We start from the raw sequence: 17260 nt of genomic DNA on the forward strand, positions 1-17260 counted from the left end.
CAGGAGGTGGTGCCATTACGTGGTGCCAGGCATGAGATGGTGCCGTTACATGATGCCAGGTAAGAGCTGGGGCTGCCATCATTCTTTGCAGTATAAAAATAGCAATGTGACACCAGTGAAGTGAATTCAGCAACTGGTAATTACCAGTCAAAAATCTGGAGAGCTGACCAGGGAATATTTGTGTCACTGATAAAGATTTGTATGAAATTACAATTTGCTAGTAGACCTAACCCTCGGTTTCTAGGTCTATCTCACCGCCGTATGTCAGCGCGTGCACGCCCGCACCCGTCCGCCCGCCCCTCCTGGCCCCATCCTCCTGCTGTCCCAACGGCTACACATGCGCAATAGCCAAAACACACGGGACACAGGGACAGGAGGAGGACGCAGGGGCAGGTAGGGTTTTATTATATAGGATAACTTTATAAGCCACGATTTTAACAACAGATAAACATCTCATTTTAGTTTATGCCTCACTATTGTTACATAGTTTAGTTGAAACAAGACTTTCATCATCGATAGGTATTCATTTGTGGAGGCCATTGTATAAGCTAATCAGAAACTTGTTGGTGAAGTTTGAGATTTCTTTTGTAGACAGTTCCGGTGAAAATCGATGCCAGTCAAGTCTCAGCTGCCCACAGAACACGCTACTACTGGGGAAATCTGCCAGGCATGGACAGGTGGGCAATAATAGAGCTTAAAGCAAATCTGTAGTGGATTAAAATAGTCACATACTCACCTATAGAGAGAAGGCTCTGGATCCTATAGAGCCTTCATGGTCTTCTCTCTGTGTCCTGGTTCCCTGCTGTCTGCCGCGTGATTGTAATTAGTCTCCTTTCCTGCTGATAGCAGTCTGTCTTCTGTCCTGTTGATTGCAGTCTGTCTTTTATCCTGTTAATTGCAGTCTGTCTCTTATCCTGTTGATTGCAGTCTGTCTCTTATCCTGTTGATTGCAGTCTGCCTCCTGTCTTGCTGATTGCAGTCTGTCTCCTGTCCTGTTGTTTGCAGACTTGTTAGCTTCCTTGAAGAGTCTATAGGGACCATACTTTTGTTCAACTAACTTCCTGCTGCTGGCCATGTCTCTATTTACAGATTCCTCCAGGGCTTGTGTTAAGGTCCATACACACGCCGGACTGGAGGCAACGACGGGTCCGTCGTCACCTCCTGCTGGGTGGGCGTTCCAGCGACAGTCCGGCGTGTGTACAGTCTGTCAGCAGACTGATACGGCTGTTTCTGAGCGATCCGCCGGGCGGATTGCTCAGTAACAGCCGTATCAGTCCGCCGACAGACTGTACACACGCCGGACTGTCGCTGGAACGCCCACCCAGCGGGAGGTGACGACGGACCCGTCGTTGCCTCCAGTCCGGCGTGTGTACGGACCTTTAGGGAGATAAAGTTGTGGCACCTTGTCATGTAGGCCAAAATGGGAAATTCAAGTAAGCTCCCAGGGAACCGTTTTAATGGTCTTTCTTAGACTAGAGTATGTGTTACTCCTGAGTCCTGACAGCTTGAAATCATTGGTTTTGGTGCCAGAGCTGTCAGTGTGCTGCAGGTTATATTTCCAGCAGAAGCCAACAATTAGTTTTACCTCATATCTAATTCATAATACTCCGTACAAAATAAATGATTAATAATGTGCTATTTCTCTTAAAAGACCTAACAAATCTCCAACACAACTCCTTGTAACTTAAACAATGAAGTCCCAGCAATCCTACTTTTAATACAATCCCCTCTTCCACTCACCGAAAAAAAAATACCTTACCAACTGTAACCAAACTATGTTCCCCCATGTTCAAGCCACCCCCTCCATCAGTTCATACGTTATCCCCCAACCTCGCACTCCTTCCCCAAAATAGAAAAAAAACTGATTCCCCCCTCCACGTGGCTGGATAGAGCACTAGTTAAAGCGGACCCAAACCAAACATTTTTTTAATACTGTACAAAGATAAACAAACACTCCTTCAAGCTTATGAGCATTTCAGTGCATGCTTTTCACCCTTCTCTTTTCATAACTAGGGTTATACTGGGGGCAGCCATTAGCAATTCCTCCTTTGCCGGACACCATCTACTCCACCAGTTTGTCGGATTATGTCCCGGCAATATGAAAGGAAGGGAGGGGTTCCCCCAATAAATGTAAAATATTTTATATTTGTCATCATGCAGCTGAAAAAAGGCTGCTATTTATTACTATAATTTAGAAAATAGATTTTATTTCTGAAATCTTGTATTTTTAATTTGGGTCCACTTTAAGGGGTCTGCGTCTGACACTGGAGACCAGGGTTTGAATATCGCTCTTCCTGTTTAGTAAGCCAGCACCTATTTAGTGAGGACACCTTGGGCTAAACTCTCTAAAGTTGGCCACTTACGGTGAAATTTTTAGCGGAAAAATCGAGCGATCAAAAATTCTGATCAAATTGGTTGTAAATAATCTCTGTTGATAGGCACAATCAATTAGTCGCCCAATTGGATTTTCATTGATCCAGAATTCGGATTTTCTTGTCAGTTGTGATAGATAAGAAGTAAAGATTGGTTTGTTGATGGTGTAGTGAACAATTTAACTTCCGACCAAAATATCTGAGCGCTCAAATGATCTGTGAAAGTGGATCGTTAGTGGCCTACTTGATACTGTTTCTGCCTATAGAGCGCACTCTAGTGGCTGCAGCTCTTGTGCTTTGAGTCTGCCAGGAGAAAAGTACGATATAAATGTTCTGTCTTGGCTTGTCTCAATGTTTGGTTGGAGGGAGGCTAGGGTTCAGTGCTGGGAAGAGCAATATTTCTCCAGCACCGAAATCAAATCTCCCTCCAGCCAACCACATAAGTAAGAAAAAACCCTCAAATGCTCACCTAATGAACATGTTCACTGCTGAAATTCCCCAACTACCCGGTGCTGAAACAAACAGGGACCAGATTTACTATACTGACTATTGTGAAATGTTGGTTGGTGCCTGTTTCTCCAGTGCGGAGGTAGCGCTGTCATTTCTGTGTTTGGAGCCCTGTTCCAACACATGGAGCTCAGTACTGGATCTGTTTTATTCAGCTTGAACTAGAATAGGCAATGCACTGTAATTATTATAGCAAATTCAAAGCTAGATCTGACAGAAAACAATGCCTATTTTCACTATGAATTCATACTAGGCCTGAGGACACTTTGATATAGACCACCCCTTCTGTAAGGCAGAGTCTGGTGGCAGTGCTGGCAGCTGAGAGTGATGAAGGCAGAATTATTGTTACTGACAGAACTGTAGGCAATTTAGCACTGGTGACATGAAGTGACCCCATTGTACTCATCTCCTGTGTTTTCTGTCTCATTAGGCCTCTGGTGGCTACTGAAAAAGACAAGCTGGACTTACAAGACTGCCTGGAACCTGGACGGAAGGCAAATGTAAGGAATATTTAAGAATGTGGGAAATTGTAGAGAAGGCAATAATAGAAGGCGAGTTGATTTAATAAGGTTGAAGAACATTTGAATTAGGCAGTGGGTGGTTTAGCAGTGAAAGTGGCGCTGATATTGGTTGATAGGGGGGGGGGGGCAGTTAGGGTTAGGCATTGGTAGAGGGAGGGTTCAAGATCCACAGGTTATAATAATCTAGTCATACCCAGAGTCCACTTGGAAACTTTTGGTCCCAGAGCCTTCTGTCATGCTGCCCCTATGTTTTGGAACTCCTTACCTCAACAGATCAGGACAGCCCCATCCCTGGATGTGTTTAAATCCAGACTGAAAACCCACCTGTTCAGTCTGGCATTTGCAGAAATATAACTTTTGTTGTGTGAATACTTCATCCTACTAACTACTGAATCTGAGAGAGCCTAAGCGCTTTGAGTCCTATGGGAGAAAAGCGCTATAGAAATGTTATTGTATTATTGTATTGTATGTATAAGTGAGAATAACATTAGGTTTACTGATGGTAAAGAATCGGTAACACAATTTCCGATATTCTGTGAGGTGCCTGGCTCTTCTACTGACCACATATGCTATTGCTCCGTTGTTATTGCCTGATGAAGCGGGATCAAACCTGCAAAACGCGTTGCATATTTGGAGTTCATAAATAAAATATATTGACTGTCTTTACTACAGTCGTTGTGTGTCTATTTGGAGGAGGTAAGTCCACCACTACCTCCTCTATTTACCAAGAATTTGGTTTTTAAGCTCATTTAGCTTCCTTTTATCCTTTTGGCGCCTCTGTTCTCCTGCATAATATACAAAAAGACATACACGCCTGTGGCTCTATATCTACTCGTATTTGCTGAAAACAGACTCCATTTATCAATGAGCTAATCTGTTATTGTTGCCAGTTTCAGAAGATGAACACCATAACCACAAACGCTGCCTCCATGAGGATAGGGAAAGATCACAGATTCCCGGTCACCATGAACCAGAAGGAAGACATCCTGTGGTGTTCAGAGCTGGAAAGGTGAGGGAGACTGGTGGCTGCTGGGCGGGGCAAGCTGGGATGTAGCCAGGCCTGGGCTCCTCCTGTCCTTCTCTTTTGTGGGTCTTAAAGTAAACCTGTTACTAACCCCCCTCCTGACTTGTGGTCCGAGATAATATTTAAGAATGTGGGAAATTGTAGAGAAGGCAATAATAGAAGGCGAGTTGATTTAATAAGGTTGAAGAACATTTGAATTAGGCAGTGGGTGGTTTAGCAGTGAAAGTGGCGCTGATATTGGTTGATAGGGGGGGGGGGGGGGGGCAGTTAGGGTTAGGCATAACTGCCTGTATGCAGTCCAGATATTGCTTGAGAGACCATTATTCCTATATATATTTAGCATGTGTTTTATTCAGAGTTTTTCAGTAATATAGGAAGGGAAGGACAGGGAAGACAAGGGAAGGAAGGATTAAGGACTAGTAAAAGCCACCTTAAAACAGAAGGTGTTTGTGATCATTCAGCAGTCTGAAAGTCAGCACTTCTACTTTCCTCTAAAAGATTCCTCACAGCTTTAAAGCTACTATCCCAGAAAAAAATTGTAGCAGAACATCACTGAAATGGTTAAACAAAGCACTTTGTCCTGCTATTCAGCTTCAAATCCGCATCCAAACTGGAGATAACAGTATCTTTGTTTACATTCCAATGTTTATACATATGTGTGTAACAAGTAAAAAACACTCTGAGAAGCTGTCTCTGCTTCAGCCACACACACAGTTCAGAGCAGCTCATTAGAAGATTTTAATATAAAATAAAAAGCAGTTCGGATAAAATGCAATGCCAGCTTTCAGGGCAAGATAAACTACACTTTGGAAACTTGTCATTTGTAGACAGACAATATTACTTGTGCACAAAAGCAAATATGATAACTGTATGAGTAATAAAAAGTAGGAAAACACATTTTTATTGAATGTTATGTCAGAGTTTCAGACCACTTTACCCACAATGCACTACTACTGAATATGCAAATTATCTCTATGCCCCTGGCCCTGAAGCCAGGCCTGCATCCAGAACTGCTGCTGTATAGTGAGCCTGTAGCTAATACATTTTATTTTACAAAGCCCGACCAACACAACATACATAGAAGCAGTTTTGTTATTCCTTAGTACTGGCCCAAGCCCTATACCATAGAGCCATATCAATGCCTGCCATGCACTGAGGAGGACGAGAATGTCCGAAACAGGCTGTCTGTAAAATATATAAGCTATAGGCTCGCTATACACCAGCAGTTCTGGGTGTAAGCCTGGCTTCAAGGACGTAGAGAGATCATTTGCATATTCGGGAGTGATGCATCATGGTAAATCACAGTTGCTCACTTAATGCTGAATTATTGCAAATGCCTTCTGTTTTAAGAAGGAAACACTTAAAGGAAACCTGAAGAAAGAAAAAAAAGTGTTTCACTTACCTGGGGCTTCTGCCAGCGTCCTGCAGCCGCCCTGTGCCCGCATTGGTCCTCAACGATCCTCCGGTCCCCCCCCCCCCGCTGTGGTGCAGTTTCAGTATTGCCGACTTGTAAGACAAGCCCTTTACACCTTCTTAGCCGTTCTGGGTCATCATGAGTTCTTTGGGTATTCCTTAGACAGTGAAGGGTCTATTGAATTTTGTGTGAATGGTCATGAAAGGTCCTTCTGTAGGGCAGTCAACCCTTTGATCTCTTTATATTGTAGGGTCTTTGGCTTTCCTGAGCATTACACAGACATCTCCATGATGGGCCGGACCGCGCGGCTGAAACTCCTGGGGAGATCGTGGAGCGTCCCGGTCATCCGCCACCTCCTGGCCCCCCTGAAGGAGTATTTTGCTAGTGTATGATTATATCAGTGACTTCCTAACTGGTAACATTACATATTGCACTTTAGTGGAGGAAGTTGTGCATCGCTAACCAGCTCCGCCACATTTTATCTCTATTTTATATTGCTTTTATGTTTTCTGTGATTTTATGCTTTTGAACATTGTTTATTTAAAGATTGCTCTGTGATGTGTGCCACTTTTCAGGGACACAGTAAAATTTTAACCCAGTCTACTGTGTATGTCTGTATTTATTGCTGTTACAGCTGATGTAGGTTTGAAATAATTTGCCCTTACAGAAAGCTGTCCAATAAAAGAGATTGCCAAGACACAGGAACTCAAACTCAAAATTAAGGGCCCGTTTCCACTAGCACGGTTACCGGGCCGAGTTCGGAGAGTTTCCCCGCAGGCAAATCGCACGGGGAAACTCTCCCATAGGAAACTATGGCGCCGCCGGCCGAATCGCTTAACCTAGCGATTCGCCTGACACTGGCCACAGTTTTCGTGCGGGAGGCTGCGAATCCCATAGCCGTGCATGGCATGGCTCATAGGATTCGTCTGCTTTGCTGCAGAGCAGGAAGTGCCACCGCGCATCTCACAGCCGCGCGGTGGCTAGTGGAACAGGCCTTCAAAGAAAGCTAAGCATTCTGAAGATAGAGGTTTGTTGCTCATTGGCGCCCAAGCACACCACAGGATACTGAAGCACGTATATATGACCTGATGAAGCGGCTACGACCGTGAAACGCGTTGTCGATGTGCACCAATAAACTTTGAACCTCCTTTCATATGGTTTGATTACTACTAATAAGGTAGGCTACCTTTAAAGTTGTAGAGCGGTAATATCAGTACCACAGACATGCACACAAACTGGGGACGATATTTATAGTCCTCCCGATCCGACACGGGCGCCTCCAACCATTCTCAAATGTTGCACCATGAGAAGTTGATGGAACGCTGTGCCAATGCTGTGGGAAGGGAATGTGTTGGAGGCAATGACCTGGATTATAGTATAGTACCTACTTTACAGTCAGGGCATCAGAAGGGACCTGATGTTGGGGAAAGTTAGGGTTATGGTTAGGCACCGGCAAGGATTCAGTGTTATGGTGGAGAAGATCAACGTTAAGTGCCAGGAAGGGGTTTAGAGACTAAAGGTGGAGCGGAGCTCTGCCTTCCAAGCGGAGATGTGCGCGCTCTCCTGCTAGCCCCATAGAAGGACATTCACACATTAGTTAAATATATTTGGCATCATAATTATGGACAGAATTCAGCCAGTGACCTAAATTAAGCTTTTGCAGAGATAGTCCAACCAAAGTTCCATGGTTTACTATAGAGTTCTTTAAAGGGACCCTGAGCAGAGGCATAAATTGAAAACCTGGAATTACCTGGGGTTTCCTTCATTTCCCTGTAGCCTGCGAGGTCCCCCGGCATCCTCTTGGTCCCTTCTGTGGTCCCATTGGCAGCTCTGGTAATCTGGTGACTTTGGCATCATCACGCCAGTTGCTGTAAGCATCTTCCACATGTGTGGTTAAGTCTTTAGAGAACCATGCATGTGACGCTTACAGTGACCGGCATGGTGGCGCCTCGAGTCCACACTTCAGCTAAAGTCACTGAATTACTGGAGCAGCCAGTGGGATCACGGAAGGGACCAAGAGGATGCCGGGGCACCTCGCGGGCTACAGGGGGCTGGAGGAAGCACCAGGTAAGTGCATATTTTCAATGTATGCCTTTGCTCAGGGTTCAAGTTTTTTATATTCAATTTTAGCACAGGATACATCTAAACCAACTATCCCGACTTCTGGGTACAATCTGTCTTGTGTTAATGGATCTCTTCTCCAGACTTTTAATGACAGGTAAGTTATGGGTACACAGAGCCGTGTAGACCTCGTCCTTGTCATCAGTTCCCCAGGAATGGATAATACTGTAGAGTGTCCTCATCTTCTCCTGGGAGGTGGTCTGGCTGCGTACGAGGTCATATTGTTCATGTGTCAGTAGATTTGCTGAGCACAGATCATCCAGAACTGGCTCTATGTGTCCAATCTTGCGGATCAGATCTGTGCGGTGCTGGTCTATAAAATGAATATTCGTTCGAGGAGCAGGAGAACTGCCTAAGAATACAAACACATCCACTTATGAAATTTCCAGCTGTCTGCTGCCATTATAGGACCACTATTGTGAAACATTATAAAATTTAAAATGCATTGTATAAGTACATTTCTTCCAGACTAAAATGCACTGCAAATCACTTTTCTCCTGCATTGCTGTCGCTTAAGGTGGCCATACACACATAGATTGCCATCTAATGAGGCACACAGACTGATCCCTCTTTGATCTGAATCTGATCACAGAGAGATCGAATCACCCCATGCACTAGATACAGATTTTCAATAGATTTCACCATGAAATCTATTGAAAATCTATCAAATTGCATCACTGCACTGTTCAATACAGTGCAATGCTATGGGCCTTCAAACTACCGCTGCTTCCCTGCTGTGTCCATTCGATTGAAATTTATAATCTGTTCTAATCATAATTTTGATCAATTTTTGACACAAATCTATTGAAATTACAATGAAAGTGGCTTGTTGCGTCAGAGATAACTGGCAGATTAGATCATAGTGATTGAATCTGTAGGTAAAAACCAATGTGTCTATGGCCAACATTACAGTAGGCAGAACAAATCTAAGAGATATGACAGGTTTAGGATTTGTCCATCTCCTCAGGGGGGATTCTCAGTATTTTCTTTATTCTTTAAAGCAAGTGTGAGGTGAAAAAACAACCTTTAGAGAGGGAAGGTTCAATGTTCAATATTCCTTCCACGGTCTCCTCATTCCATCGCTTCACCTACTTTTCAACCTGCAGTCAAGGGAGGCTTTGGCAGGTTCCAAAGACAGGCAACTCTGTACTGCGAAGGCGTATAAGGAATCCACTTGTGAGCGCCGCCGAGACCCGGAAGTGACAGATTCCACCCGAGTCTCGGACTGTGAGTTCCCTGCTGCTGGCCCTGCCGGTGACTCACATGCTGATAGGCAGAGGGCATGTTCTCAATACGCCCTCCGCAAAGGTAAAAAATAGTCAGCTGACCTGCTCAGCTGACTAGAGCGGTGTCAGCTGACCTAGTGCTTGACAGGGCTGTGCTGTGTGATTGGTTGTGCGGAAGGTGGCCGGCCAATGATTGGATTGTGAGTGATATTTAAATGTGCAGAGTGCTCCCAGTCATCGCCCATGATAGCATAGCTTTGGCTAGTAGCTGGGTGCGCACTCTGATCGTTGTTTGATATAATGGACTATGACCTCAGATTGTATTTGACTATTCTGCTGTGATTAACCCTTGCTTGCTTCCTGGATACCTCTTGTCTGCTGCCTGGATTGACCTTTGCCTGTTTACTGGATACTCCCTTGTCTGCTGCATGGATTGACCCTTGCTTGTTTACCGGATACTCTCTTGCCTGCTGCCTGGACCGACCATTGCCTGTTATTGGATACCTCTTACATGTTATCTGGATTGTCTGTTACCTGGGACTTGCCTGTCATCCTTGTTACCACTGACTCTCGACGCTGATTGCTTCAGTTCCTCTGAATCCAGGTAATGACCTATGTGATACCGCTGAACTGTGTTACTAGACTCAGTAGTGGCTCCTCGTGGTATATCTGTCTTCTACGTCAGCTTGTCTGCCTTGCTCGCCTAAGTCCTAATTAGGGCAAGCTAGTGGTGTGCCAGGCAGGGACAGTGTAGGTGTCAGTTAGTGGTGTGCCAGGCAGGGACAGTGTAGGTGTCAGCTAGTGGTGTGCCAGGAAGGGATAGCTAGGTGAAGAGCGAGACCTATATAGCCTGGGCATTCACGCTGACTCATCACCAAGCCTGACAAGGTTATTGTGCAAGTTTGTACATAAATTTCACAAGGTATCATAAAAACATAAAAAAATTAAACAGAGCAGGAGCGCACCATAGTGCATCACCATAAAACAAGGCTTTATTCGCAAGTTAAATTTATACTCACAAGCTGTGAATAAATATATTGCATATCAGCAAAGGGGCTTATCCGCTTAACACCAAAGGAGGCAGGTTCAGGCTGGCAGTGCGGTCTCCGGTGGCTCAGGAGCTCCTCTCAAGGGGGTGGGCGGGGCCTGTTCCCAGCGTGCTTGTAGCGTCATCACGCGTTTCAGCACTCTGCGCCTTCGTCAGATGACGCTACTAGCACGCCTCTTTTGTAGTCATGGCGACTACTGAAGTGGCTAGGGAAAATCTTTGTGGGCGAGTTAGAGAGGGCGGGGCGGAAGCCGGGCTTATGGAGGTATCTATGTGTGAAAGATACAGAGACTATTTCACTGGCTCACAGCGTCTGCTCCACCGCATAAAAATACATTGTAATTACATCAATAAAATATCATAACAATAAATTAAAGAAGCTATTAATATTGAATAAAAAAGTAAGATATAAAATATATTGTACATAAAACATTGTTATAAAAAGAGATTCAAAAGGGGGGGGAGGGGGGGCGGGGAAGATATACTGCACATTCGTTACAGAGAGAAGCTGCTGGAAATTGGTCTTACTTATAATCTGTGCAGCACTTTAACATATTCTTCGTGATTTGCCGTAATTTGCCGATGGGCGTGGCCGCGGCGGCAGCCCCAGGACCGCCTAACACCGATCGGCGTAAAGTCCTGGGGCAGCAGTTTGCAGGAGATGAGCGCGCAGGTTGCGCGCTCATCTCCTGCTCAGGGGGCGGAGCTCCACCCCGCCTTCAGTTTCCGGCAATCGCTGCTCAGGAGACTGTTAGACGACGTCTATTTACATGTACAGCGATGCGATCAGCAGCAGCGCTGTACTGGGGACAGCCGTGTGACATGGCTGTCCCCCTGGGGCACATGAGAGCAATCTACTCTCATAGGCCGAAGCCTATGACAGCCGATCGCCATTATTGGCTAGCTGGGGGGTGGGAGGGATTGAAAAAATAATAATAAAATAGTAAAAAAAATACAAAAATATTAACATAAATATTTATTTTAAAAAATAAGAGCTCTGTTGGTGGGGGAAAAGGGGCGGGGGGGGGGGGGGGGGATCACTTGTGTGCTGTGTTGTGCGGCCCTGCAGCTTGGCCTTAAAGCTGCAGTGGCCGATTTTAATAAAAATAGCCTGGTCTTTAGGGGGGTTTACCACTGTGGTCCTCAAGTGGTCAAGGCTGCAATGCCCATGCTGTGTGGTGAACTTGATGGGTGAAGCTGTCAACAATACAAACTGATTTTTTGCCAAAAGGTTGTGACACACCACCCAAAAATTCAATGTGCAATATTACGCATTTAGTTTGAGGTTGAGTTCCATTATGCATATAATGTTGATGATGTGTCTATCTATACAGGGAGTGCAGAATTATTGGTATTTTTGAGGAATAATTTTATTGTTGAACAACAACCATGTTCTCAACGAACCCAAAAAACTCATAAATATCAAAGCTGAATATTTTTGAAAGTAGTTTTTAGTTTGTATTTAGTTGTAGCTATTTTAGGGGGAGATCTGTGTGTGCAGGTGACTATTACTGTGCATAATTATTAGGCAACTTAACAAAAAACAAATATATACCCATTTCAATTATTTATTTTTACCAGTGAAACCAATATAACATCTTAGCATTCACAAATATACATTTCTGACATTCAAAAACAAAACAAAAACAAATCAGTGACCAATATAGCCACCTTTCTTTGCAAGGACACTCAAAAGCCTGCCATCCATGGATTCTGTTGGTGTTTTGATCTGTTAACCATCAACATTGCGTGCAGCAGCAACCACAGCCTCCCAGACACTGTTCAGAGAGGTGTACTGTTTTCCCTCCTTGTAAATCTCACATTTTATGATGGACCACAGGTTCTCAATGGGGTTCAGGTCTGGTGAACAAGGAGGCCATGTCATTAGTTTTTCTTCTTTTATACCCTTTCTTGCCAGCCACGCTGTGGAGTACTTGGACGCGTGTGATGAAGCATTGTCCTGCATGAAAATCATGTTTTTCTTGAAGGATGCAGACTTCTTCCTGTACCACTGCTTGAAGAAGGTGTCTTCCAGAAACTGGCAGTAGGACTGGGAGTTGAGCTTGACTCCATCCTCAACCCGAGAAGGCCCCACAAGCTCATCTTTGATGATACCAGCCCAAACCAGTACTCCACCTCCACCTTGCTGGCGTCTGAGTCGGACTGGAGCTCTCTGCCCTTTACCAATCCAGCCACGGGCCCATCAAGACTCACTCATTTCATCAGTCCATAAAACCTTAGAAAAATCAGTCTTGAGATATTTCTTGGCCCAGTCTTGATGTTTCAGCTTGTGTGTCTTGTTCAGTGGTGGTCGTCTTTCAGCCTTTCTTACCTTGGCCATGTCTCTGAGTATTGCACACCTTGTGCTTTTGGGCACTCCATTGATGTTGCAGCTCTGAAATATGGCCAAACTGGTGGCAAGTAGCATCTTGGCAGCTGTACGCTTGACTTTTCTCAGTTCATGGGCAGTTATTTTGCGCCTTGACTTTTCCACACGCTTCTTGTGACCCTGTTGACTATTTTGAATGAAACGCTTGATTGTTCGATGATCACGCTTCAGAAGCTTTGCAATTTTAAGAGTGCTGCATCCCTCTGCAAGATATCTCACTATTTTTGCCTTTTCTGAGCCTGTCAAGTCCTTCTTTTGACCCTTTTTGCCAAAGGAAAGGAAGTTGCCTAATAATTATGCACACCTGATATAGGGTGTTGATGTCATTAGACCACACCCCTTCTCATTACAGAGATGCACATCACATAATATGCTTAATTGGTAGTAGGCTTTCAATCCTATACAGCTTGGAGTAAGACAACATGCATAAAGAGGATGATGTGGTCAAAATACTCATTTGCCTAATAATTCTGCACTCCCTGTATACCGCTGTTGCCATTTTGTGAGAATTACTATCGTTTTTTTTTTTGCTTATACTGTAAATTATGAGTTTTTAAAATGAAATTGTAAGGGGGGTATGTGGGGGCAAAATAGTCCTGGGGAAGAGCCACCAATCCTAGGTTGTTTCTTTGCGTAGAATATGTTAAAGTGCCGCACAGATTATAAGTAAGACCAATTGCCAGCAGCTTCCCTCTGTAACGACTGTGCAGTGTATCTCCCCCTTTTTGAATCTCTTTTTATAACAGTGTTTTATGGACAATATATTTTATATTTTACTTTTTTATTCAATATTAATAGCTTCTTTAATTTATTGTTATGATATTTTATGGATGTAATTACAATGTATTTTTATGCGGTGGAGCAGACGCTGTGAGCCTGTGAAATAGTCTCCGTATCTTTCACACATAGATACCGCCCCCCCTTTCTGACTCCACCTGCAAAATGTTTCTCTCGCCATGATTACGACGGCATTAGTATACAAAAGAGGCATGCCAGTGCTAGTAGCATCATCTGACGAAGGCGCAGAGCTCCGAAATGCGTAATGATGCTACAAGCACATCGGGAACAGGCCCCGCCCACCCCCATGAGAAACAAGTTCCTGAGCCACCGGAGTCTGAGCTGCTGGCCACAGCGTGTGTGAACCTGCCTCCTTAGGTGTTAAGCGGATGAGCCCCTCCGCTGATATGCGATATATTTATTCACAGCTTGTGAGTATAATTTTAACTTGTGAATAAAGCCTTTTTTTATGGCAATGCACTATGGAGCACTCCTTCTCTGTTTAGATTTTGCATGTCCCTAAATCGGGAGCGGAGCTGTGCATATACCCTGGAAGTTTGAAAGGACATGTGGAAGTGTTTGATTCCTGCAGCGAGAGCGCAAGGATTGTGTTTGTATCATAAAAATATAACTGCATGCATGGTTCACCTACCGTCCAAATTTGCTGGTAATTCAAGAATTTCTCCTGGAAAAATTTAATAGTATAATTAATGGACATATCTGATAAAAAATTACAATCTAATTTCTGCCAAACTCTACATTGTCTTCACCCGTCACCTGTTGCCTGCTACCGTACTCTGCAAATCTCTACGTGTTCATTTACCTCAGAATCAAATTCAAGCTACAATGTTTTGCCTATAACTCAAACTATTTGTCCCACATATATTGCTGGCCTCATAGAAAGAGACACTCAAACCTGTGGGTTTTCCCAAACCAGAGGCTTCACACAAGCTAAAGACTCCTACTGGACATCAGGACTTCCTGGACCCTCATGGCCATTGTTCTGTATGTGAACTAGCACAGCCACACTGTTCCTGCACAGTAGCACAGATCTAATCAGGCTTCAGCAGGAAAACTACCGGTAAGCCTGATTGGGTCTGTGCCACGGCACAAGCATGAGCTGCCAACAATCTTGTGGAGGGTTTTTGCGAGGTTCCAGCAGTGTAACGCCCCAGTACAGGGGGACGGAGGAGCTTTGTCACTGCCTCTGGTCGTAGAATTCCACATCACTTTTTATCTCTCCCTTCTGGCTGTGAAGGAGGAAGTACAGAAGAGATAGAACTCATCAGAGGCGGTGACAAGGGCGAGTTAAGTTATTATGCTACTTTCGGCTAAATATGGAGTTAAAATGATTTGCATATAATCAACCACTGTACACAGCATACCTACTTTTTGGATGTTGTTTGGGCTTTTTATCTATTTAAATTTGTCACGTACACCCTGAACTTATTGTGCAGCACTACTTAAAGGGAAGGTCCACGCTGAAAAAACAAACAAACTCCACTTACCTGGGGCTTCTTCCAGCCCCTGCCAGCCGACCCGGAAGCCGACCTGGGGAGGTCAGCTTCTTCAGAGCAGGACACCGGGAGTGAAAGGAGCTGCGGCGAGGGCAGAGATCGACTGGAAGGGGCTGGAAGAAGCCCCAGGTAAGTGGAGTTTTTTTTCCAGAGCGCATCTTCCCTTTAATATGTAGGCGACTGGATGCAAAGTGGGAAATCTGGGCGCCCGCTATTGTAAGAATCTTGTGCGCCGCCATAGGTGCCATTATAAATAGCAGATATAGTGTGAAATTTGGGCACCCGATAAATAGCAAATTTCAAACTAAGGGTTCCCAATAAATAGCAAAGTTCTCTATATAGCCACTATTTATAATGGTATCTATGGTGGCACCCCAAAATTATTGTAATAGCATGGTGGGGGTCGGGTAACGCTTGGCATTGCGGGGGTGTTTTTAAGGGTTAGGCATGGGAGCGGGGGGACTGTTAAGGTATTTTTAAGGAGGTGTTTTTAAGGGTTGTCTTTTTTGAGGTGGGTTGAGAATCTCTCTTTTTTTAGCGTAAGATTTTGATATATAATAAAGTATTTGTGTATTTTTTTATAAAAAGTTTCTGACTTTATTGCTGCGCATGCTCCACATTATATACTTCTTCCTCGTTGTTTAGAAATATTGATTCTAGGCGGTTAGGCGTAGGGGGAAGGTTAATGTTAGGCATGGAGGGAGTGTTTTTAAGGGTTAGGCGTGTGGGGGGGGTTAACGCTAGGCATTGCAGGGGTGTTTTTAAGGGTTAGGCATGGGGGGGACTGTTAAGGTGTTTTTAAGGAGGTGTTTTTAAGGGTTGTCTGGCGGGAGGTGGGTGGAGAATCTCTCTTTTTCATTACTAAGATTTTGATATGTAATAAAGTATTCGTGTATTTTTTTTATAAAACGTTTCTGACTTTATTGCTGCACATGCTTCACATTATATACTTCTTCCTCTTTGTTTAGAAATATTGATTCTAGGCGTTTAGGCGTAGGGGGAAGGTTAATGTTAGGCATGGAGAGGGTGTTTTTAAGGGTTAGGCGTAGGGGGGAGGATAATGTTAGGCATGGAGGGGGGTGCTTTTAAGGGTTAGGCGGGGGGGGGGGGGGGTCTTTAAGATTAGGCATGGGGGGTGTTTTTATGGCTTAGGCATGGGTTGGTTAAGGTTAGGCATCAGGGTTATATTTAAAAGTAAGGCGGAAGGGGGGGACTTCAGGTTAGGCATCGGTAAGGCAGGGTTATGTGTGAGAGTGGTGTTGTAGGAAATATCTGTAAATTCGGGCGCCTGAGGCTAGTGGACAAATCGGGCGCCGCCATTCACTTCTATAATAAATATCGTTTAATGGGCGCCCGGTAGGAAAAAAGGGCGCCGGAGAAAACAAACGTTTTAAAAGCGGCGCCCGGAGACTTAATGTTTTATTACTGTTTCTCATGATTACACATTATTTAATGATTTATACATGTTTAAATATTATTTTTAAACGAAAACCAGTACAATATTTTTCCAAACATTATTTTTAAACGAAAAACATTATTTTTTTTTTTACATTATTTTTAAACGAAAAAAATAACAGGGGGGTCTTAGGTTTAGGCACCAACAGGGGGGTCTTAGGTTTAGGCACCAACAGGGGGGTCTTAGGTTTAGGCACCAACAGGGGGGTCTTAGGTTTAGGCACCAACAGGGGGGTCTTAGGTTTAGGCACCAACAGGGGGTCTTAGGTTTAGGCACCAAAAGGGGGGTCTTAGGTTTAGGCACCAACAGGGGGGTCTTAGGTTTAGGCACCAACAGGGGGTCTTAGGTTTAGGCACCAACAGGGGGGTCTTAGGTTTAGGCACTAACAGGGGGGTCTTAGGTTTAGGCACCAACAGGGGGGTCTTAGGTTTAGGCACTAACAGGGGGGTCTAGGGGTTAGGGGTAGGTACAGGGAGGGTTACTTAGGCACCAACAGGGGGGGTCTTAGGTTTAGGCATCAACAGGGGGGTCTAGGGGTTAGGGGTAGGTACAGGGAGGGTTACTTAGTAATTTTTTTTTTTAAACGTTATTATGCGTTTCATTATTTAAACGAAAAATTAACGTTTTTACAATTGCCGATTTAATACACATTATTTAATGATTTATAACGTTTAAAAACATTACTTTTAAACGAAATACATTTTTAAACGTAATCCATGTTTATCGTTAAAAACCCGGCGCCCTTTTTTCCCATCGCCCCTTTTTAACGTACGCTTATTTTCCAGTATTTTACTACAATACTTCACACTTTTAAAACATAAAATATCTTTAAATGATACCAATATTCTACTAGCCGAAATTGGGCGCCTAATTTTCCTTGTGCCCCTT

At 44.2% G+C, this 17260-nt stretch overlaps 2 protein-coding genes across 3 annotated transcripts in view; one reads left to right on the forward strand and one right to left on the reverse strand.

Moving 5' to 3' along the window:
* LOC137571143 (DNA (cytosine-5)-methyltransferase 3A-like) overlaps nt 1–6437 on the forward strand; it is an 80149-nt gene extending 73712 nt beyond the window's left edge. Inside the window, exons 18-21 of one of the 2 annotated variants that reach the window (XM_068279899.1) lie at nt 592–677; nt 3310–3379; nt 4291–4409; nt 6089–6437. In XM_068279899.1, the coding sequence (XP_068136000.1) occupies nt 592–677; nt 3310–3379; nt 4291–4409; nt 6089–6230 (417 nt within the window). In that variant the 3' untranslated portion in view covers nt 6231–6437. The remainder of the gene's footprint in view (nt 1–591; nt 678–3309; nt 3380–4290; nt 4410–6088) is intronic. The other variant, XM_068279901.1, reaches the window with a different exon arrangement.
* Nucleotides 6438–7600: 1163 nt separating this feature from the next.
* LOC137504584 (NACHT, LRR and PYD domains-containing protein 1a-like) overlaps nt 7601–17260 on the reverse strand; it is a 51172-nt gene continuing 41512 nt past the window's right edge. Inside the window, exons 9-11 of the mRNA XM_068233165.1 lie at nt 14052–14084; nt 7991–8311; nt 7601–7737 (exon numbers count right to left, since the gene is read on the reverse strand). Of these exons, the coding sequence (XP_068089266.1) occupies nt 7601–7737; nt 7991–8311; nt 14052–14084 (491 nt within the window). The remainder of the gene's footprint in view (nt 7738–7990; nt 8312–14051; nt 14085–17260) is intronic.

Source organism: Hyperolius riggenbachi, chromosome 4 (genome assembly GCF_040937935.1).
Source record: "Hyperolius riggenbachi isolate aHypRig1 chromosome 4, aHypRig1.pri, whole genome shotgun sequence".
NCBI classification, from domain to species: Eukaryota; Metazoa; Chordata; class Amphibia; order Anura; family Hyperoliidae; genus Hyperolius; species Hyperolius riggenbachi.